Here is a 20,741-nt window from a genome sequence, read left to right on the forward strand (position 1 = left end):
CCTACTTGGCGAGGGACCGTTCAAGTTCTTTCCCATTGTGGACCTCTGGTCCCGGGCGTGAAAGGGCCCGTTTTGTTCAAGTTTATAATTGCTGCAGTGACCGTCTTGCTATGAATCTCTGGTTCATGGTAAGATGGACATTGCTGCGATTATAAGCTTGAACGAATACGCGCCCTTTCACAACCGGTTCCGGAGTCCACGGGAGGTGGAGGGGAAAAGGTTTAGGATGGACTGGAAGTTGAAGACTGGATATAACCTGTTCATACTTGGAAACCAATCAAACACTTGGCAACAAAACATGATGCTTCTCAGTGACTAAGTAGCAGAAACGATGGCCTGTGAGCTTTAGACCACAAACAATAAATGGCCTAAGAATCATGGCCTAATTATCATAAACTGACCTACTAATTTCGTCTCTTATGCTTCACAGCAGCTATGACCAGAGCTCTCAAGTCCCGCTATCATACTTCAACGACGATCAAGTCATCTCCCGCATGAATCAGATCGCCCGATTTCACCATCACCGCCAGACACTTCCCACTAACAGGGCTACAAATTTCCACTTCCATCTTGCTGGACTCGACACACAACTTGAAACAGGTCAGTAATCTTCTCACAAGCTGTTTGGAAAAATAAACTTACAACGATTTCTCCCTTCTCAACAGTTTGCCCTTCCTTCACCGTCACGTTGTAACAACGCCCTGGCATCGTCGCCTTGACTCGCTCACCTGAGACATCCGAAAGGCCTGGATGCTGGCTGTTTGGAATAGAATCGACTTGGTACGGCAGAAGCAGCTCTTCTAAAAACGATGCGCTAGAAATGGCCTTTTCCTGCCGAGATGCGATGACTAAAATGTCCTCACTGTTCTCCCCAAGCCACGCCTCGTACTCTACCAAGTCAAAAGCACCGTTCATAATTTGAACGAGATCGGACCTCGGTGTGTGCTTAAGAACATCTTCGCTAACAGGATAAAAGGAGATACGATCGAAGTGGCGGAAGAACCAATTGTTGCTGCTGGAATCCCAGGTCTCGACTGTGCGTCCGACGAGCTGATAACCACCAGGCGAATCTGCGGCATAGATACACATGTACTGCCCGCCGACACCCACAGCGCCACGAGGCGTGAAAGAGCGCGATGGATTGTACTTTGTTCCGAACAAACGGTGGCGCGGGTCCAGAGGAATTGCGCACGGGGAACCCATGAACACGTCTCCGAGGCCGAGAACAATGAACTCTGCATCAGTTAGGACATTATTCAAGTCTTTGATACCATTCAATCTCTCTAGGAAGTCTATGTTGCTCGGAAGCCAGGGCGCATCACTTCGGATCGTCGCCGTGTATCGTTCGATGGCTGCGCGGTTGACACTATCGTCGAAAACGATAGGGAGGCGTATTTGCCTCGAAGAGATCTTGGATGAGACTTTATACGAGCATATACGCTCCCGAAGGCGCGTTAATACGAGGGATGGAGAAAGGCCTTGATCATAGATAACGTGGAGACTGAAGATCCCTGGGGTAAGTTCTACAACCCCGGCGATAGACTCTTTCTGATGACTCTCGCAGAAAGCAAAGATTGCAAAGTTGTGGCGAAGATTGAATATCGAACCATTCCCAAATTCCAACAGGAAAGCATGGTCTCCAGCTTGGCGAACGGATATTACTTCACCATCGTGCTCAATGACACCGACGACATACGGGATTGTTTCTAATATCTGTGCCACTGAGTTTCCATCAGGAAGCGCTCCTTCGAAGATCGGAAGAGGGGAGAGAGTCTCAATGACTTGGTCAAGTTGCTTCTTCAACTCAATAGCAAATCCAACTCCGATAGGAACGAAGCGAATTGTATCACCCGGTCGAACCTGTCCTATCTTCCACAAGTCTGCGGAACACACAACACAAAAAACCACGAAGCCACCGAGGCTGGGACCATCACAACCCAAGATAACAGCTTCGTCTCCCGTGAAGCTGACACTACCGATGGAGTAAGGGGCATCGTGGATATTCGAAGGGTGCAAGCCGGCCTTGCCGCCAGTCTTGCGTGACCATTCAGGCTGGGGACCAGTGAGACGAACACCAAGACGGTTGCTGTTGTGGTGGACTTTCCAATCGCTCAAGTACAGAAACTTGGCACTCTCTGGTGAGAAATAGTCGGGAGAACCATGAGGACCGGGGATAGCTCTTACAACCCAAGATCCTTTTGTGGCCCACGAGCCCGTTGCGCCAGGCTGCTTTTCTTCCCTCTCATATACCCTCCGAGGGTGTTTGTGTGGGTCACACGTCCTGGAAGGGTCAGACAAAGCTGAAATGGGGATTGGGGACGTGGAATGCCGACGTTCGTTAACACCAATTGGAAGAATGTCACGCTGCTGAAGTTTGCGGCCCTCAAATCCCCCCAGTTTACCCAATTCAAAAGTTGATCGACTGCCCATCACAACTGGGACCTCGATTCCTCCCCGGATCGCAAGATACACACGATGGCCCTTCTCGATCGTCCCTATACTCAGAATCTGATATGCATCGATACACAGGGCTTGGTTCTGAGGAACGGGTTCGCCGTCGACTGTAACAGGAGAAACACCACCAGAAACAGTAACGACAGTATCGCAATGGAACTTGAGAGTCGGTCCTTTGAGAGTGCATTCGAGGCCGGCAGCGCTGGGAGGATTGCCCACTACTCGATTTGCTAGTCGAAACGCGACGGAATCCATTGGGCCGCTAGGAGGAACACCAATATTCCAATACCCGGTACGACCAGGGTAGTCCTGAATTGTGGTCAAGGCACCTGGCTCGAGGACTTCGAGAGAGGGGGATCTGAACCAGAACGTATCTAGAGACTTGGTGGTGTACTGACCGGATCTGAACATTGAAGATGACACGACTTGATACAGATACTCAAGGTTGGTTTGGACACCTTCTATACGAGTAGCTGCGAGACCGTTGAGCATGTTATCAGTAGCTTCGTCACGGTCTGAACCGAACGAGATAAGCTTCGCTATCAATGGATCAAAGGAGGTGGTGACCTCAGTGCCAACTTTGACCCAAGTATCGACCCGAAGGCTAGGGGGAAACTCGAGCGCTGTGATACAACCGGAGCAAGGCCGGAAGTTTTGAAGAGGGCTCTCGGCGTATACACGGACCTCGATAGACGCTCCTGTGGTCGGAAAGCTTGTTTCGAACAGCTGAGTTGCATTCCCCTTTGCAATGTTGATCATGCATTCAACTACATCTAAGCCAGTTACCAATTCGGTCACAGGATGTTCGACCTGCAATCGAGTGTTGACTTCCAGAAAATGATACTGATTCGTTCCAAGGTCATATATGAACTCGACTGTACCAACGTTTCGATACTTGACTGAAGACGCAAGACGAATGGCAGATTCCCTCATCTCCAATAAGACATTGTTCTGAATGAAACTCACAGAGCTCTCCTCGATAACCTTCTGGTGTCGGCGTTGTAACGAGCAATCTCGTTCGCCTGCTGAGATGACACGACCAGTGCCGTCCCCGATAATTTGGACTTCAACATGCCGCGCTCGCGCGATATATCGTTCAAGAAATACACCTCTGTTACCGAAGTTTGCAACAGCTTGCCGTTGGACGCTCTCAAATGTTGCTGATAGACTCTCAACGTCTTCACAGTAGCTCAGACCGATACCACCACCTCCAGCAGTACTCTTCAGCATGAGTGGAAACCCAATCTTGTTACTTTCCAGAATGGCTTCTTGGAGGGAGTTGAGCAATTTCTCACAACCGGGAATGACGGGAACACCAGCCTTGGCTGCAATTGAACGAGCGAGATGCTTGAGCCCAAGGTCAGCCATCTGCTGTGGGGTTGGACCAATCCAGATCATGCCTCTATCTTCAACAGCGGCAGCAAACTCTGCATTTTCAGAGAGGAAGCCATAGCCCGGGATAATGGCATCGACAGAGGACTGTGCAGCCAGCTCCATTATTTGTTCCATATTTAGGTACGTGTCAGAGACCGAAGATCCATGAAGCTTAAGAGCAAGATGAGCTTTGCTAACGTGGGCAGCATCCGCATCCGAATCAGAGTAGATGGCAACAGCCCGAAGACCCATACTGTGTATCGTCTTGATAATTCGGACCGCAATCTCACCACGATTGGCGACGAGGATTGTCGAGATAGAACGATTTGGGATGGCATCCGATAACGAAAACGACTTTACCTGCTTCTCCGATGATACATGACTTGCGCTCCAGTTGTCATGTTTGATAATATCGATAGCGCTGTCAACGCCACAAGGCTCCAAAACGAAACCCCAAACCCAAAATCCATCGCTGAGCTCGATCGAACCGAACGCAAGAGGATAGGGAATCCTCAAAATGAAGTCAATGAGGGAAGATTTGGGGAGATGCCAGATTTCAATCTCTATCTCTACACAATCGTTGGCGGCCACTCGTTTCAACCCAAGCTCCTTCGCGCCTTGCGGCGTACTCAATTCATAAAGGCGATATGAAGAGGAAGTTCTCCCCCTCTTCCAAAACTTGCCACCACACGATACAAGACCTTTGTTGAGCGGAGAGCTAGAGAGCCGAGAACCAAAGGTGGCCAGAGGAATGAGGTCTAGGCAAGCTGAAGGTACCAGGGTCTGAGGTTCCTGGGCTGTAACACCAGTTGCGCCCAAGTATCTTTTCTCGTCACCTAACCACACCCTTGCCCAAGAAAAAAGGCAATGCTCCTTCCAACGATTCGAAATGAGAGTCACACCAAACGGAAGCTCGTCCGATCGAAATCCAGCAGGGATGGCGAGTGCAGACCAGTCGAGGAAGTTGACAAAGTTGGTATATGTACCCAGGATGGAGTTCTCTTCCACTGGGCTCTTATGGACTTTGTCCAGAGTGGGAAATGTTGGGGAAGTTGGCACAAGCAGACCGTCGAAATCGGCGAATGCGCGTTCAACTTTATGTGTAAGTTCTTTACGGAGGTATTCACCTCGGAAAACATCCGCCGCGGAAAGAGATTTAGCTCTGACAATGATGTTTCGCACAACAGGGTCCATGTCTTCTGGAGAGCACGCCTCTATAAAGTCGCGAATGGCTTCGTATCTCTCGGCAACCCACGGGCCGTCATACAGCAACCGTGCAAGTTGGAACAGGAACTCGAAGTCAATCGGGATAAGGGACCAGCCTAGAGCTTCTGCTTTGGACAGAGACTTTTCGTATGCTGTATGTTGATCATCATGATTGAACCAGTTCGGAGAATCACAAATCGCCAACTGTGGCTTTAGTGAATTAGCCGAGCCTCCAAATCCATGTAATGAGGTACTACTCGGATTAGGGCGGGATCTCGAGTATACATCGCTGGTATCATGCCCTTCGGCAACGGACAGTATGGTTTCCCCATCAGCGACATTGAGACTGAAGATGGAGATACAATCAAGAGTCCTGCAAGCAGGAAGAACCCCGTGGGTACTTATCGCACCCCGAGTTGGTTTTAAGCCCACGATGTTGTTTAATCCAGCTGGGACTCGACCGGAACCAGCTGTGTCGGTGCCAAGTGAAAAGGGCACAATGCCACGAGCAACAACGACGGCACTGCCAGAACTAGAACCACCACTGACCCGGGTTGGATCGAACGAGTTTGGAACAGTACCATAAGGTGACCGGGTTCCGACAAGTCCAGTAGCGAACTGGTCAAGATTCGTTTTTCCAATCAGGATTGCGCCAGCTGCTTTGAGTTTGGCGACAACCGTTGCATCTGAGACGGCTGGGGTCGAATGAAATTTTGGACATGCTGCCGTTGTAACGAAACCTTCAGCGTCAATGTTGTCTTTTACAGCAAACGGAACGCCGTATAAGGGAAGTGATGTGGGCTGTGGACCAAGTGTTTCGAGGTTCGTCCACTGCGATTTGATTTGCTCTGAGGTTGCTAACGAGATCCAGGCATGAGTAGTAGAGTTCGCTTCTCTCTCAGACTTGACGATAGACAAAAGCCGTTCGAGGCCCCCTGCTGTGACCTGGGCAGCCTTCCACTGAGGTATTGTCAGAGGAGCTGGCGGATCGGTTCCTCTAGCAGTATGTTCGACATTTGCAGCCATGGTAAATAAAGACAGGACGGGGAATAAGTTTGATATCACTGTGTAGCTTGTCTAGCTGTATTAACGTCTGACGGAAACGTACAGAATGGTATGCCGCCAAAAGCAATGCCCCAGTCGATACAAGATTATACGGTGCTTGGCAGATCGAATTGAATATAACTGAATGTTATGTCCGATACGTCTCAATTTGATTTGAAGTCCGGCGATATATGCACTTGCTTGGTTGGGCGAATCAAGAAGCGCAATAGGTTCATATTGTGTAGCATTGATAGGTAAGTAGGTAAGTTCTGGAATAAGAAACCTTCGTGGACCGGGTTATGGAAGACAGATTTGGCTGGACAGTGAAGGCAAGTCCTGGTCGTCTGAATCACGTATGGGGGAAGGAGACGATGAATAAGTCATGGGGAAGGAACGAGAGTCCATGAGTGAAAAGTCCCGCTATCGCCGGGTCTAAACCGTTTACAAGTCGGTCTTTCCTACTACGTTGTGTCTGGCTGTTATGCGCGGGAATAAACGCCTCGTAAGCCAATTCTTCATTCACCGAACTTGATACATTCAATGAGATAATTAGAGGTGTCTTTTGATAATCCACGATAAGAAGGATTCCAATCAACCAATCATGTAAGCGGCATATAACTGGGCATCAGAGGACCTTGTGATCTAGGTATAATAGACGGATCGAATTGTCAAAGTTCCAAAAGTCACCAGTTACTTCAATGTAAAAGAAAGCGATATTTCTGCCATATTTTGGACACTCGTCTGAGTAATTGGTTGGCGCAGTGGCTGTCTTGGTGTTACTGAGGATGTAGATACAGGGACCAGAACTGCTGATATGGCTGTATCCGGTACTTTCTTGCTTGACCACTTGGTGAATAATATTGACATTATAACTTATTATAAGACCAAAGAGCATAGCAGAGGATGAATTGTTTAACATTCTCCAGGTAGAAAGAAGAATAAGAACCCCACGGTTATTTATCCCCGATATGGATCCTTATCGCCCTGGCATCTTAGCGTCAATGGGACTGGTGATAACGAATACCCTCCGATGGCGGCCATGCAACACGCTCCCTCTTCTCTGCGCCCGCTTCTTCAATAGCAGAACTTCTTTCGTTTCACCAAGAAGTTCAAGATCAAATTGGCCCACAGTCGATAATGGACCCCATGTCCCTTATCGTGGTGCAGATGCAGATGCAGACCCAGATCTAAAGCAAAGCTGACCCGACTCAGACTCCGACAGTGTGGGGTCATGTTTTCCCAGCTACCTCAGCTTCAATCTCCTCAAACCGACGCCGGCTCATCTGACCTAGTCTGGGCCGGCTCCGGAAGTGGCCAGTCTTTCATGACGATCGGTCCGAACGATAGAGGCGATGGTAACGGTAGCGGCGCCGGCTCATCGGCCCCGTCTGTCTCCAACGCCCGCGCAAGGCCCTGTGACACATGCCGTGTTAGAAAGACGCGCTGTGTAAAAGAAGAGGGTCATTCAAGATGTGTTCTATGTACCTTTCACAACCAACCCTGTACATTCTTGCGTGGTCCAACGCCTCGCCAAAGAAGACAGAATCGAGAAAGAGATCGAGAAAAGCAAAATGAGTCTCGTGATGGAGCGGATGAAAACAACGCTACAACCTCGCCTCCTTTTGTAGGAGGAGAGACTGGAGTGTCTCCTTCAAGTCGACATGGTGACGCTTATACTCCAGCCAGCGCGGAAAGCAATCCGCAGATGCAGCAAGTGATGGGTTTTGAGAACAACATTGCTGAATCAACTCGACCCGGTATTCTTAGCAATACTCTTGGTTTAGACTTGAAGACTCATGCCGAGTATATCGGGCCCACCGACTATCGTGATCCAGTCCTGCTCGGCTTACACCCTCCGAATCTTTCGAACCAGGAACCTTCGCATTTTCCCACAACTTCCACTTTTGCTCGACACTTGGACTATCAGACTGTTTTCCTCGTCCATCCCGATGAGTCTACCGCGTCCGAAAAGATGCGCATCGCAGACCTCGATGCTATTGAAGCGACAGTTCATCCACTTGGTCGCACGTTAGTCGACCTCTATTTCCGAATAGTTCACCCTAGTTTTCCCATCTTACACAAAGATGTCTTTATAAGCAAGCATCGTTTATCACATCGACATTTTGCGCCTTCTCTATTGGCTGCTGTCTATCTGATAGCTCTTGACTGGCAGATTTACGATAGTTCACTCGCCGGTCGTGAGGTCGAGTCAATACCAGACCCAACGGCTCTCGAGGCATTGGCTGAGCGTACTATTGCCCAGGACATGCGAAGACCCAAACTCAGCACACTCGAGGCTGGTTTACTCTTGCTACAACGGAACCGGCGTGTTGTTGACTCTAGGTCTCATACGCATCCTACGTCTAATCGGATATTCACAGCCCAAATTGTTGCCATGGCTCAGGATTTGGGCATCCATATCGACTGTAGTAACTGGTCGATCCCGGCATGGGAAGTCGGCCTTCGAAGACGACTGGCTTGGGCTTTATATATGCAAGATCGCTGGGGCGCCTGCGTTCACGGACGGCCATTCCTTATTCATGACAGCGATTGGGACGTTCGGCCATGTACGGCGCCAGACTACCCCGAGCTTGACCAATTCGACCTGGAAACCAATCCCGAGCATAACTCACCAGTTGTGATTGGGTGGGAGTTATTTACACGCCATATAGAGTTGAGTCAAATTTTGAGCGATGTGATTAACACATTCTACGGAGCTAAGGCTACTCGTGCCGGTGGAACCCTGGACCAAATGGGAGTTGTTGCTGCTGTTGAACTTGCAAAGCCTTTGGTGTTTCGTCTCAGGGAATGGCATGCCAATCTTCCTGTCCGACTTCAATTGCAGAGTACTCAGCTAAGAGAGCTATGTGCCAATGGGGCTCTTCATCTGGCTCATGTAGCCATTGAGATTGCTCTACATCGAGCTCTAGTACGGATTACGACACCAGACACACCTACGTCTTTGTATGAACTTTTACGATCAACCGCCCGAGTCAAATTACAATCGGCCATTGAGTTGCTGGGATCTCTACGTCCCGAGCATACTGCTGCTTTCTGGGGCAGTGCTGCAGCATACCAAGCAGCTCAGATTGGTTCATTGGCAGGATTACTATGGGCGACCACGGACTCGTTCGATGAGATGGCATGGTGTTCTTCTCGAGTTGAGGAACTCAGATGGGCATTGAGAGTTCGTGGTGCAGCGACTCCATTCGCTAGAGAGGCTTTACGGCTTTTGGAGCGTGACATTGGTGGTCTTGGTATGGTGAAGTCGACAACAGAAGGTACTACATAAAAGCTTCATGAGAGACATTGACGTCAAACCAAACGCTAGTTCTAACCGGGACAAATGACGACCTGAGCGTGGATTGCCCAGGCGACGCGAAAACGGCACGAAATAATCGATGATGAGTTAATACTCGAGTTGAGGTTGGTCTATGACATCACCTGTGCGACAATTCACGCGACGCGTCCACCACGTCCCAGACACCTTCCCATACTTGTGCAGCTTCTTTTTTCACATTTGATGTCTGTAAATTTCCCAATTGAATCTCTTACACTGTCATCAAATGCCCAACATGACTGACAACAAGCCTGACAATGTTGGTCAATCCAACGGCGACCAACAAACAGGCGAGAAGCATCAAATCGAGCATGAAGCCCCCGATGCAAAGCGCCCCAAGACGGATGATGGTCAAACCACTCTTGATGATATGGTGATCAGGTTGGACAAAGATGAGAAGAAGGGCGAGTCTAAGGAAGAACCTAAGGAACCTAAGGAAGAGCATAAGGAAGAGGCAAATGATGCTGAAAAGCAAGAGGACGATACTTCCAAGTCCACCAACAAGCAAGACTCGACTGGCAAAGATGCCGTACAACCTTCCGAGGAACCGGATGTTCCCTCCAGCATTCTGGAGAAGGGCATCATTTACTTCTTCATCCGCGGCCGCGTAAACCTCGAAGACCCTGAAAGCGTCGATGACATCGCCCGGTCCTTTATCATGCTACGTCCCATTGCCAAAGATGCTCGTCTCGGCGATGGCGTCATTGCCGACGCTGGTAACACCCGAATTCTCGCTCTTCCCAAGAAGACCCTTCCCGAGAGCGGAAAAGAAAAGTACATGGTGTTTGTCGAGAAGTCCGGTGCCTCATTTGACGAGATCAAGAATGAGTTCCTGGCTGCGGACGAGTATGATACCAAGAGTGCCGGCACACGTCGCACACCACCTGCCAAGCCTGTCGGCGAGGGTGTTTACGCCATCACATCTACAGGTCGGGAGAGTCATTTGGCCTACTTGACAACGCTGCCTGAGAAGCTGGATGAGGTCCAAAAGGAATTAGGTCTCAAGGAGAAGGGAAGCTTCATTATCAGCACCAAGAACCCGCAGTTTCCGGGACCCCAGAACGCCCAATTGCCCGAGGGACCTGGTTTCTCAAAGGAGTAAGTACAATCCTATTCTCTCTAGATGATCCATTCTGACATGACCAGAATTATTGACGAGTTCCGGTCTCTTCGTTGGCTACCCTCCAAACCAGCCCACTTCGACTATGTCAACGCCCAGATCCTTCTCATTGGAGAGTCAGAGGGTATTGAAAAAGCTGTTGAGCCCCAGAAGAAGGATCAAAAGGATGGAAAGGAGGAGCCCGAGACGGTTCTTGAGCACCTCGAGGATGATGACGTGAAGCGCATGAAGCACCTTGCTGATGATCAGTCAGCTGCTATCTATGCCGACTTACATGTCCACGCAAAAGATTACCCTAAGTTACAGACGACTTTCTAAGGAGTTATGATTTGAGATGGGAAAATGGCGAAAAGGGTTCTTTGGTCAATGCAATTATTCAGTCATATAAAATAGACGAGGATTTGACCTGTCGCAAGGTCATTAAACAATTTAATTATCTATGATGCCCTTGGGGGATTAGCAAAATTGACCGCTGGAAGCATAAGAGACGGAATAGTAGATCAGTTTATGTTCCTTAGACTATGGTTCTTAGATTACTTAATTATATACCCTAAGACTTAGGAGGCCAACTTTTCTGCTACCCACTAGCATGTGCCCTTATAGAATTGGTAACTTTAACTGTTGACGATCTTGATATCCATACTAGATAGAAGGGCTGACGGGTAACAGATAGCAGCTTGAGTTGTTGTTAGACACGCCACCAAGTTTGTTAGCGTAACCTAACAGTTCTTAGCGCGCGTCAATTTCGCTTGACCATTTCAGAGCTTTGAGCAATATCTTGACTCAATATTGAACTTCTGGTACAATCTTTCGATAGTAAAATGGATGTTCCTGTCGCTGCTAATATCCTCGGAACTTTAGGAGCTGTGAGTTTCAACCCATTTGACATAGTAGAAATTACTAACATCAATAGGTGTGCTGGTCAATCCAAGTTGGTCACCTCTATCAAGACTAGGTATACACAAGACAAGCACGACTAACATGTTATAGCTAATTCCTCAAATCATTGTTAATTATCGCCGCCATAATGCCACCGGCTTACAGCCATCGATGATGATGCTATGGGCATGGGCGGGTGTACCATTAGGTGTCTACAACATCGTCAAAGAGTTCAATGTTGCGTTGCGGATTCAGCCTCAGATTCTGACGCTTTTGAGTCTTGTTACGTGGATTCAGTGTTATTACTATGAAAGAGTCCGTATTCTATCCTACAAAGTGCTAAGAAAGGATGCTAACGATGAATAGAAATGGAGTGTTTCACGCTCTCTTCTCCTCGTCGTTCCCGTCGCAATCGTCATGGGCGGCATCCAAGCTTCTCTCATCATAGCCCTTCGTATCGCGAAATCCAAAGATTTAGAATGGCCCTTGATTCTTATGGCTTCACTTTCAGCAGCTCTTCTCGCAGCAGGCGTGCTGACACACTACTGGGATATCTGGACCCATCGAACCGTCCGCGGAATCTCTTTTCTCTTTGTCGCCATTGACGCAGCTGGTGATGTATTCTCTCTTGCATCCGTCTTTTTCCAGCCTGAGATTGATATTCTGGGTATTGTCATCTATGCGACCGAGTTTGTACTCTGGTGCGGCGTCTTTGCATGTGGTGGGTATTATAACCTGTTGCCGTGGGTTAGGAAGAGGTTTGGAGGTGATGGTACGGGTGTCGAGTGTGAAGGAGATACGAGGGAGGAGCTTGAAGGGAATGAAATCATGATGGGTGACAACGTATCGTCAAGTTCGGTGTTTCGGACTGCGTCAAGAGACGAGGGTATAAGGGCGAGGAATACAAGGGGGCGTGATACTCTGGATGTTGAGTGATAGAATATTTAGCACATTGGCTAGTACTGCTATACTGGGCTCATCTATGTGTATGTATAGTAATAGAACCAGTTTGATAAGGCTTCGTTCATTCTCAGCCCTTGCTGTCAAATGCCAACCCTTCAGTACTCAATACCATCGACCAAAGCACTCTTATAGCTTTCAGGAAGCTGTCCATTGCGGTACTTCCACAATCTGCTCAAATCCCCCATCTTTGGAACCTCATCCGTCGCGATGAATCCATTCCTCGCACCAGAATCCCAGGTAACTGTGAACCCCGAGGGGAGTTCAGCCCGTGTAGTCTCCTTGATTGTACCGTCCTTTCTCACCCGAACTTTCCTGTCCATAAAGTCTTCCTGTTTCGCATCCCGAGCCATACGAAGGGTCTTGTCCAAGGGGAACATGTCATCCAGGTAGTGCTGGTTCAGTTGATGCCCACCGCTTCGATTAATAAACACCTTGCCCGCGAACCGGTTTTCGTTTTGCGTGTAGTGTCTCGTAAAGTTGAGAACACCAAATCGGCACGCGAAATCCTTCTCGTTGACGTAGTGCTCGATATGCGGTATGACAGGAGTGCTTGGGTCGTTGCCGCGGCATGGATTGCTGAAGTGGTTGGCGATATTTCCGAAAGTGTAGACTTCGAGCTTTTGAAGCTTGTCGAAAGGCATTTCGTCAAGAAGCCAGTCTATGATCATGCCGCCTTCGATTCCTCCTTGTGAGTGGAGGATGAAGATGACTTTCTTCTTCTGCTCGTCTAGGAGGGCGTTTTTTACAAGGACGTAGCATTCTCTGACGTCTTGGGTTGCGTAAAGAAGAGCGCGTTGGATCAGACATTGGATGAGATCGAAAACGACGCCGGCGCTTAAAATGTCAGATGGTGTTATTATTGAGCATGGTGGTAGTTCTTACGTTCTGTTGTGAACACCAATCACTGGTCTGTGAAAGGTCCAGGAGATGCGATCAATGTTCTTCTGGAACCAGTTCTTACTAAACACCTGTTAGTTGTTCCGAGTTATCAAATGGTCTGAATACCTTACCCGACGCAGATACCGTTGAGAAAGATCCAAGCTTCATCATCATGCTGAGGCCAACTCTGAGAGAGGGCATCTTCAGTCGACTTCAGGCCACTTCGGGGGATGCCTCTGTTGAAATGCCAGCATACGAGTTCATTCAGGGTCAAGTACACAGCAATGTAGCCGATGTACGTAAAAGTCGGAAGGAATGTCAGCGCGAAAAGCGAGACAAGAAAACCCAGTTGAGTTATGGAAAGGATAACATGGAGTGCAATGTCAGTGAGGTTCTCCCGTGAAGGGTACAACTCGCACAGTGCACCTGAATGCCAAGGATAAAGAGGAATGAAGAGGTAAGGAAGGTAGAAGAAGTTTTTGAAGAAGAGCTTTATGTCGGAGATAAAGATCTTGGAGGGTGTTCCTGTGTATGGAGGTGGTGACTTGATGGCTCTAAGGCCTTCTTGAGATGGAGGCTCGATGTAGGGGAGGTCTGCATCGCTGTTGGTTTTGTGAGGCATTTTGACTTGCAGCATTTAGAACTGGTTCGAAATTATCACAGGATGAAAAGTTATACAGCAATGGTTGATATAGTGCCTGCCTCGACATGTTTCACAGTCTACTGTCACACGGCCGAAGCAAGAGGTTCCCGTCACAAGACGGCGTGGCCAAGGGCCGAATGACAGCAACTTCCTTGGCGAAGAAATATCATTGATATAATTGATTTTATATCGAAGCAGGAACAAATCATCAACAGTTCGCATGTAAAATTTGATCGAAAAGGCAAAATACGAAAAGTGGCTTGGAGACTACCTCTCGATAGCCTCAACATGCAGATATCTCATCAGCCACGTAGCATGTCCTGACGTTTACTCCGACCATTCAGCAAAATCCACATAGATACAGAAGTACCTTGGGCCTTATTTCGTCAATAGAAATACTCTAACATTAACAAAGAAATCCTATCTGGCCAGTATAATGGCACATCCATTCAAACTACAAAGGCTACCCTATTCTCGACCGAGTAGTGTATCTTAGGGTTTAACGGTGACGTTTTGTTTTACAATGCTGGACACGATCTATAAGAAACCTTGTTCATAGGCTTAGAATACCCCGATTGTCTTGATATTAACGTCTGAATTAGAATACCGCTAAGAGACTTGTCTCTTTCTAGCCCAGAAGCTCCCATCATGAGTCCATTCCCGCGACAGGGGATGCTTTTAGTGGATCTCTACCCCTAAGACAAGTGCGTCACCCCCAAGAAATATCCTTGCTCTTCTCCTCCATCATGAATGTCCCTTCTAGCTTGCGACACCACATCTTTCCTTAATTGACAGGACGAGCATCTCTAGCAGCAAACAGGCCCCGAGTGCCATGCAGAATCACCAGCTGCGATGCCTTCAGTCTGGTCTTCCTCCAGCCGGCGACTGATGCTCAACAAACGCTTCAGTCGCATGGCCATCGCCGGTCTTTGCACCATCGTCTTTCTCATCCTAGTTTTCTGGAGTGTTATTCACGGTAGTTATGGAGTATCTGAATACTATTCCTTTTCGACGACGAGCTCCTTTTACCCCGTATCCGTCGATCCCACTGGCAAGACGACCCAAGACCTCTGCGCTACCTTTCCCAAGCACATGCTCCAGACGATTCAGCCTGTTCTGAAGATGGGCCACGCCGATACAAAAGATAAACTCGACGCGCAGTTCGAGAGTGTTAGTGCGTGCTTCGAAAAGGACGAGTTGCTGGTTTACTCGGATCTTGACGAAACTGTCCATGGCCACCAAGCGATCGATGTCCTCGCCGATTCACCGTCCATTTACTACCACGATAACCCCGACTTCGTCAACTACCTATGGCAGAAAGAGATGCGAGCAAATGGAACTCTCGATGTGGACAAGGAAGCTACTGCGCGTATACAAGGCTGGAGAATGGACAAGTTCAAGTTCCTACCTATGATTGAAAGAGCGTGGAAGATGAAGCCCAACAAAGAGTTTTACTTCTTCTTCGAGACGGATACGTGAGTTTGCCGCAATCTCAAGGTTTTACTGGTTACCACTAACAAACGTCTACAGGTACGTCTTTTGGGACAACGCTTTCCGCTTCCTCCAAACCTTCGACCCCGACGCACCGTTGTACATGGGTTCTCCATCACCCGGTAGACATGACGTGAAACAAGACATCAAGACATGGTTCGCAAACGGCGGACCGGGCTTTGTGCTCAGTCGCGGTGCAATGAAGGCACTCCTGGTTCGTAAGACCAACCCGTACGGCCAGTACGTCGAGCCTCCGGTTGCGGAAAAGTGGCTTCCCATGCTACGGGACGATTGCTGCGGTGACAGCGTAACGGGTTGGGCTCTGTGGAACGTCAGCGTACCGTTGCGTGGATACTGGCCGTTGTTCAACCCGCACCCACTCCATAGCATCCCGTTCAGCGATAAGTACTGGTGTCAGCCTGTCATGACGCTACACAAGACGCGGCCGGAAGACATGACTAGTGTCTGGCGATGGGAGTTTGGCCAGCGACAATTAGGTGTAAGTTGTTTCCCGGTGAAGCTATTTCATATACTTACTAACTTCTAATAGCGCCCGTTACTTTATTCTGATGTCTGGAAATTCCACCATCCAGGTGATCAAGAAGTTGCTGAGAACTGGGACAATGGAAAATGGGACTTTTGGGTTGCACCACCCGAAGCAAGAATCGATTCATTCGAAGCATGCGGCAAGTACTGCAGAGACAGCAGCGACTGTCTCCAGTATAACTGGCGAGGCCGAGACGAGCAAAAATGCGTTCTCTCACGATCCTTCCGAGTTGGCGACCCAAGACAAGCAGAGAAGATCAACGTGCCCCTGATGAAAGACGACAAGGGCAATGTCATCCCTCCACCAGCGGATCAAAAAGATCGATGGGTAGACTTCAAGTCGGGCTGGTTGACCGACCGGATTGAGCTGTGGAGGCAGAACAGGAATTGCACAGAAGTGCAGTGGGTCGGACCTAGTATCAAGAGAATCTTTTGATTTGATACCATTTAACAATCCCAAGAGAGGATTGCTGGACATAGCCAGGCGTTTGGGGCGACAGGCATTTTCATTCAGGTTGGGTTATAGATATGCATGATAGTTTACATCTGACTAAGTCAGCCAGTTTGATGAATTGAGCATTATCGTCAAGTCTGCCATCATGAACAATCACGACCAAGGTGAAAAGCTGTATCAATGGGCTGGGCTGTCTTGGCTCAACAGAGTATGGTTAATACCAGAAAAGTCTCACTATTATCCAGCTAACCAGCCAATCCACGAACCAGTTCGAATTAATCCCGGTTCACATCCGCCGAAAAAACTCTGTAAGTTTACTTTAGCTCACGAACTACAAGGATTCTTCCATGCACCTGAGGCTTAAAACGGCTATCAAAGGGTACAGCCATAGCTTGGAGTTGCTCATAGCAATAAAATTCGCTCACTAGGGATGATGCCATTATATGATAATAGCTCTTGGCTGGGGTCATTTATCGCTAAAATAATGAACAGCCCATGTGAAAGCTTTTAACCATTGTTCTTGTTGCAACACCACCACATCTTGATCGCTTTTCCGATATCGCAACAATGGGACAAGCAGATGAAAACGCGTCGTCCCCAACGGGAAACAGAGATGAAGCTATCGCCATAGTAGGCGAACAGCAACATGCCATTGATCCCATCGTCGCCGCGCGCGCAGTCAGAAAGATTGACATCTTTCTCATCCCCGCCATGATCGTCGGCTGTGCGTTTCCCTCAACACCACCTGTTCTGACCATGATACTGATATACCACAACTAGATGGCCTCGTATACTACGACAAAGCTATTCTCGGCTCAGCCGTCCTCTTCGGCATGACAACAGATCTGGACCTCACAGTCGTGGATGCCTCAACTACGCCTCCAACCGTAGACACGCGACGTCTCAGCTGGGCCACCTCGCTCTTTTACTTTGGGATGTTGGCGGGCTTATATCCCATGACATTCGCCCTGCAGCGCTTCGATATAGGACGTGTACTCGGCGGCGTGGTTGTTGTTTGGGCTACTATATGTATGCTCACAGCCGCAGTAACGTCCTACCAAGGTCTCTACGTACAGCGTTTCTTCCTCGGTTTTGTCGAGAGCATTATTCCAACTGGCTTCATGTGCATCGTCTCTGGATACTATACCCAAGCAGAGCAGTCTTTGCGACAAAGCTGGTGGTTCTCATCAACGGGAATATTTACTATCATCGGTGGAGCGCTCAATTATGGATTTGCACAGATCACGGGCGGTGGTTTAAAGAGATGGCAGTATATCTACCTCCTCGCAGGATCACTAACGTTTCTGTTTGGGCTTTTCTGCTTCATCATGCCAAATTCGCCCGTTACAGCATGGTTTCTCACTTCAGAGGAGAAATTCGCTGCCGTGGAGCGTTTAAGGCATGGACAAACTGGTGTGCGATGTACAAAGTTCAAAGGGTCACAACTAAAAGAAGCCCTCCTCGATGTTAAGATTTGGCTCATCGCTCTCATGATGGCTTCAGCGTACACCGTCAACGGAGCAGTTAGTGGTTTCGGACCTCTCATCGTATCGACGTTTGGTTGGAGCACGCTTCACTCTATTCTCTTCCAGTTCCCCCTTGGTGGGCTCTGTTTCATCGTCATTCTCCTGACGGGCTGGCTGGGATCCAAATTCAACAACATTCGCATCTTCATGCTCATTTTTACATGTCTACCTGTAATTGCAGGCTGCGCTATCATTTGGAAGAGCGAGTGGTCGTATCGGGCTGCTGCGCCTGTGGTGGGATATTCTATCACGGGATTCTTTGGTGGCACGGTCAGCCTAATCATCACCATTGGAATGTCCAACGTCGCCGGCCATACCAAGAAGAGTTTCATGGCGGCTACGATCTTTGTTGCGTACTGTGTTGGAAACATTGTTGGCCCTCAGCTTGTTTGGAGTCAGACCAAGAAAGATCATTATCCTGCTCTGTGGTTGGGTCTGATCATCTGGTAAGTCTTCTGTGTATATTTGCTACTTGCATCATCTGACTTGATTTAGTTATATCATCTGTATTCTCGCTTCAACTACCCTGTACTTTGTACTTCGTAATGAAAACAGGAGGAGAGATGCGCTTGGCCTGGGAGATGAGAGCGAGCGAGCCAAGTTGGCTTTCCAGGACTTGACGGATAAGGAGAACCCTTATTTCCGCTATGTGTACTAATCTATGAAGAAGTGCGTGGGACGGATCTAAAAGTTATTTACAGAACACAAGCGAGCCATCTTTGATGAACCCCAATCAGAATCAATATACTTCCAAGTTGATAACATTGGAAGACAAGATTGATACCACAATCAGCCAGCAGCCAGTGAACACTCTCTTGAAATTTCATGATATAATCATTATGTACGTAAGGTATCTATCATAAGCAGCAACCGAAATCCATCTATATAACCCAGTCCCTCAATTTTACGTCTCTACAGCACCTTACAACTTGGAAGGTGTGTCGTTGTGGTTCTTGATCTCGACAATCAGCTTGCCTGTGTTGATACCCTTGTACAAGTCAACGAGAGCCTGCTCAGCAACCTTGAGACCGCCACGGACAACAGTCTCAGTCTTCTTGAGCTTGCCCTCAGCCATCCACTTGGCCAGCTCAGCACGAGCGGTGGCAAAGTCCTTGACGTGGTCGAGCACAATGAAGCCCTGCATCTTGATGCGCATGGTGACGATCTGGGAGAAAGCTCGGGGTCCCTGAGGCTTGGCGGCGTTGTACTGGCTGACGAGACCGCACTCGATGAAGCGTGCGTGCTCCTTTGCTCGCATGAGACACATGTCGAGAATGTCGCCACCGACTGAGACATGTTAGTTTCGTCGTACTGTTGTGAGATTTGGAGAAGACTTACCGTTGTCGTAGTAGACATCAATGTAGTTCTTTGTCGCCTCGTTGAACTTCTCCTTGAAGTCATCGGCCTTGTAGTTGAGCGCGACATCGAAGCCGAGCTCCTCAGTGAGCCACTTGCACTTATCCTCGCCACCAGCGATACCGACGACGGTGGCACCCTTGAGCTTGGCAATTTGGCCAGCAACACTGCCTGTGGCACCAGCAGCGCCAGAAACAACGACAAGCTCGCCAGGCTGGGGATCAGCAATCTTGGACATGCCAACCCAAGCAGTGAGACTGGTCATGCCGAGGGCAGAGAGCATGTCCTTGGGGTCCTGGACACCAGGGTAGTAAGAGGCAGGCTCAAAACGGCCCTCGGGAACGATGGCGAACTCGGTCCAGCCGGGAGTAGCAGCGACGATATCGCCCTCCTTGGCGAGCTTGCTCTTGGAGGCGAGGACGCGGCATGCGCATGATCCACGCATGGTCTCACCAATCTGAACAGGAGGGAGGTAAGATCGCATATCTGAGACATTGTGTTAGTTACTGACAACCTGAACTATGAAGTAGGGGCTGTTTACCTCGGAGCCAGCCTCGCATGGCGGGGTCTAGAGACAAGTAGAGAGTCTCAACGAGGATTTGGCCATCTTGGAGATCAGCGGGTGTGGGCGCTTTGCCGAGTTTCTGAGTAAAGGTGCGGCCTGGGATGATGTCTGTGGTAGGACGCTCAGCGAGCACAATCTCAAGGTTGTCGCGAGTCATTGTGAAACGGTAAAAGGACTGAGATCCGAGTCAGTTTCTGTCTTTTTAAGGTTGAGTTGGTTTGTGTCGTGTTGAGAAACAGATTCTAATGCTGTGCCTCTGTGATCCGAGGTTGTTGTGGGACAAAAGCAGATTATTCCGCCAGGGGGGGAGGGTTTTTTGTACCTGTCTGAATTGAGGCGGGTGTTGTTGTTCACGATGTTTTGGAAGGAGCGTATCACTCGATAACTTGTGAAGAAGTAAATCTGATTAAACGAATAAACAAAGATTTAGTGTTAGTGTGAATAATAGAGAAACTTATTAATTTAGCTGATGGGCCTCAGCCTTTTTGTACTTGGTCTCCCAACGTTAGACTAGACTCCGTTAACTAACGTTAGTTTGACCCTCCCTTTTCCATGCATGCCATGATTGATCGGTCTGTCTTGTCTTTCTGGGGTTGTTATCTCCGTCTGTAGACCCGGTCCAAAAGGCTATGAAACCTATGAAGACATCTCAAAGCAAAACTAGGTCTGGCACTATTCCGCCACGGGGACGGGCGCTATTCCCATACGGATATATCCCCGGCCCCTCCAAGGTGTCATTCGGCACCGGCGTTCTCGGGGATCGACATTGTTTATGGCCCCGGCGTCCTTTTTTGATGGGGGAGCCTTTCAGCTCCAAACAGAGGAAACGGAAACGTGTCCGGCCAACAGTAGTAATCACTAAACTTTAGAGTGCCGAGGCTCGGTCCTGGCTTACCAGAGG

General features: G+C 48.8%; 8 protein-coding genes across 8 annotated transcripts; 5 read left to right on the forward strand and 3 right to left on the reverse strand.

Moving 5' to 3' along the window:
- Positions 1–320: 320 nt before the first annotated feature.
- Positions 321–6,060, reverse strand: EDB82DRAFT_541967 (uncharacterized protein; the record flags this gene model as incomplete). Its single annotated transcript, XM_025725318.2, has 2 exons — positions 321–590; positions 643–6,060. The coding sequence occupies 2 exons, from the start codon at positions 6,058–6,060 to the stop codon at positions 462–464; spliced, it is 5,547 nt and encodes a 1,848-aa protein (XP_025593929.2). The 3' UTR covers positions 321–461.
- Positions 6,061–7,153: 1,093 nt separating this feature from the next.
- EDB82DRAFT_350776 (fungal-specific transcription factor domain-containing protein) lies at positions 7,154–9,507 on the forward strand. The gene has a single exon (XM_025725319.2). The coding sequence runs from the start codon at positions 7,310–7,312 to the stop codon at positions 9,368–9,370; it is 2,061 nt and encodes a 686-aa protein (XP_025593930.2). The 5' UTR covers positions 7,154–7,309; the 3' UTR covers positions 9,371–9,507.
- EDB82DRAFT_350777 (uncharacterized protein) lies at positions 9,508–11,105 on the forward strand. The gene is made up of 2 exons (XM_025725320.2): positions 9,508–10,516; positions 10,565–11,105. The coding sequence occupies exons 1-2, from the start codon at positions 9,645–9,647 to the stop codon at positions 10,854–10,856; spliced, it is 1,164 nt and encodes a 387-aa protein (XP_025593931.2). The 5' UTR covers positions 9,508–9,644; the 3' UTR covers positions 10,857–11,105.
- A 195-nt stretch (positions 11,106–11,300) lies between these two features.
- Positions 11,301–12,414, forward strand: EDB82DRAFT_350810 (PQ loop repeat-domain-containing protein). Its single transcript, XM_025725321.2, has 4 exons — positions 11,301–11,404; positions 11,452–11,469; positions 11,529–11,732; positions 11,784–12,414. The coding sequence occupies exons 1-4, from the start codon at positions 11,360–11,362 to the stop codon at positions 12,351–12,353; spliced, it is 837 nt and encodes a 278-aa protein (XP_025593932.2). The 5' UTR covers positions 11,301–11,359; the 3' UTR covers positions 12,354–12,414.
- Positions 12,415–12,475: 61 nt separating this feature from the next.
- EDB82DRAFT_481209 (uncharacterized protein) lies at positions 12,476–13,881 on the reverse strand (the record flags this gene model as incomplete). The annotated part of the gene is made up of 3 exons (XM_025725323.2): positions 12,476–13,214; positions 13,263–13,340; positions 13,391–13,881. 3 exons carry the CDS (start codon positions 13,879–13,881, stop codon positions 12,476–12,478), a joined length of 1,308 nt encoding a protein of 435 aa, XP_025593933.2.
- A 585-nt stretch (positions 13,882–14,466) lies between these two features.
- EDB82DRAFT_350961 (uncharacterized protein) lies at positions 14,467–16,554 on the forward strand. The gene is made up of 4 exons (XM_025725324.2): positions 14,467–14,606; positions 14,704–15,377; positions 15,433–15,892; positions 15,944–16,554. The coding sequence occupies exons 2-4, from the start codon at positions 14,755–14,757 to the stop codon at positions 16,373–16,375; spliced, it is 1,515 nt and encodes a 504-aa protein (XP_025593934.2). The 5' UTR covers positions 14,467–14,606; positions 14,704–14,754; the 3' UTR covers positions 16,376–16,554.
- Positions 16,538–18,730, forward strand: EDB82DRAFT_517519 (major facilitator superfamily domain-containing protein). Its single transcript, XM_025725325.2, has 3 exons — positions 16,538–17,117; positions 17,174–18,365; positions 18,415–18,730. The coding sequence occupies exons 1-3, from the start codon at positions 16,961–16,963 to the stop codon at positions 18,575–18,577; spliced, it is 1,512 nt and encodes a 503-aa protein (XP_025593935.1). The 5' UTR covers positions 16,538–16,960; the 3' UTR covers positions 18,578–18,730.
- Positions 18,710–20,438, reverse strand: EDB82DRAFT_350942 (uncharacterized protein). The gene is made up of 4 exons (XM_065607530.1): positions 20,078–20,438; positions 19,817–20,015; positions 19,258–19,761; positions 18,710–19,206 (listed from the first exon to the last, which is right to left on the reverse strand). The coding sequence occupies exons 2-4, from the start codon at positions 19,995–19,997 to the stop codon at positions 18,842–18,844; spliced, it is 1,050 nt and encodes a 349-aa protein (XP_065463541.1). The 5' UTR covers positions 19,998–20,015; positions 20,078–20,438; the 3' UTR covers positions 18,710–18,841.
- Positions 20,439–20,741: the final 303 nt, after the last annotated feature.

The sequence above is a fragment of the Fusarium venenatum genome (assembly GCF_020744135.1).
Source record: "Fusarium venenatum strain MPI-CAGE-CH-0201 chromosome Unknown EDB82scaffold_4, whole genome shotgun sequence".
Taxonomy (NCBI): Eukaryota; Fungi; Ascomycota; class Sordariomycetes; order Hypocreales; family Nectriaceae; genus Fusarium; species Fusarium venenatum.

Bases quoted from the DNA above. Each gene is read 5' to 3' on its own strand.
- EDB82DRAFT_350776 (XM_025725319.2), top strand. From the start codon at position 7,310: ATGTTTTCCCAGCTACCTCAGCTTCAATCTCCTCAAACCGACGCCGGC.
- EDB82DRAFT_350777 (XM_025725320.2), top strand. From the start codon at position 9,645: ATGCCCAACATGACTGACAACAAGCCTGACAATGTTGGTCAATCCAAC. The intron at 10,517-10,564 runs GTAAGTACAATC...TGACATGACCAG, and splicing joins GGACCTGGTTTCTCAAAGGA to AATTATTGACGAGTTCCGGT.
- EDB82DRAFT_350810 (XM_025725321.2), top strand. From the start codon at position 11,360: ATGGATGTTCCTGTCGCTGCTAATATCCTCGGAACTTTAGGAGCT. The intron at 11,733-11,783 runs GTCCGTATTCTA...AACGATGAATAG, and splicing joins AGTGTTATTACTATGAAAGA to AAATGGAGTGTTTCACGCTC.
- EDB82DRAFT_350961 (XM_025725324.2), top strand. From the start codon at position 14,755: ATGCCTTCAGTCTGGTCTTCCTCCAGCCGGCGACTGATGCTCAACAAA. The intron at 15,378-15,432 runs GTGAGTTTGCCG...AAACGTCTACAG, and splicing joins TTCTTCTTCGAGACGGATAC to GTACGTCTTTTGGGACAACG. The intron at 15,893-15,943 runs GTAAGTTGTTTC...AACTTCTAATAG, and splicing joins TTGGCCAGCGACAATTAGGT to CGCCCGTTACTTTATTCTGA.
- EDB82DRAFT_517519 (XM_025725325.2), top strand. From the start codon at position 16,961: ATGGGACAAGCAGATGAAAACGCGTCGTCCCCAACGGGAAACAGAGAT. The intron at 17,118-17,173 runs GTGCGTTTCCCT...TACCACAACTAG, and splicing joins CCCCGCCATGATCGTCGGCT to ATGGCCTCGTATACTACGAC. The intron at 18,366-18,414 runs GTAAGTCTTCTG...GACTTGATTTAG, and splicing joins TGGTTGGGTCTGATCATCTG to TTATATCATCTGTATTCTCG.
- EDB82DRAFT_350942 (XM_065607530.1), bottom strand. From the start codon at position 19,997: ATGACTCGCGACAACCTTGAGATTGTGCTCGCTGAGCGTCCTACCACA. The intron at 19,762-19,816 runs GTAAACAGCCCC...ACAATGTCTCAG, and splicing joins CATGCGAGGCTGGCTCCGAG to ATATGCGATCTTACCTCCCT. The intron at 19,207-19,257 runs GTAAGTCTTCTC...AACATGTCTCAG, and splicing joins TGATGTCTACTACGACAACG to TCGGTGGCGACATTCTCGAC.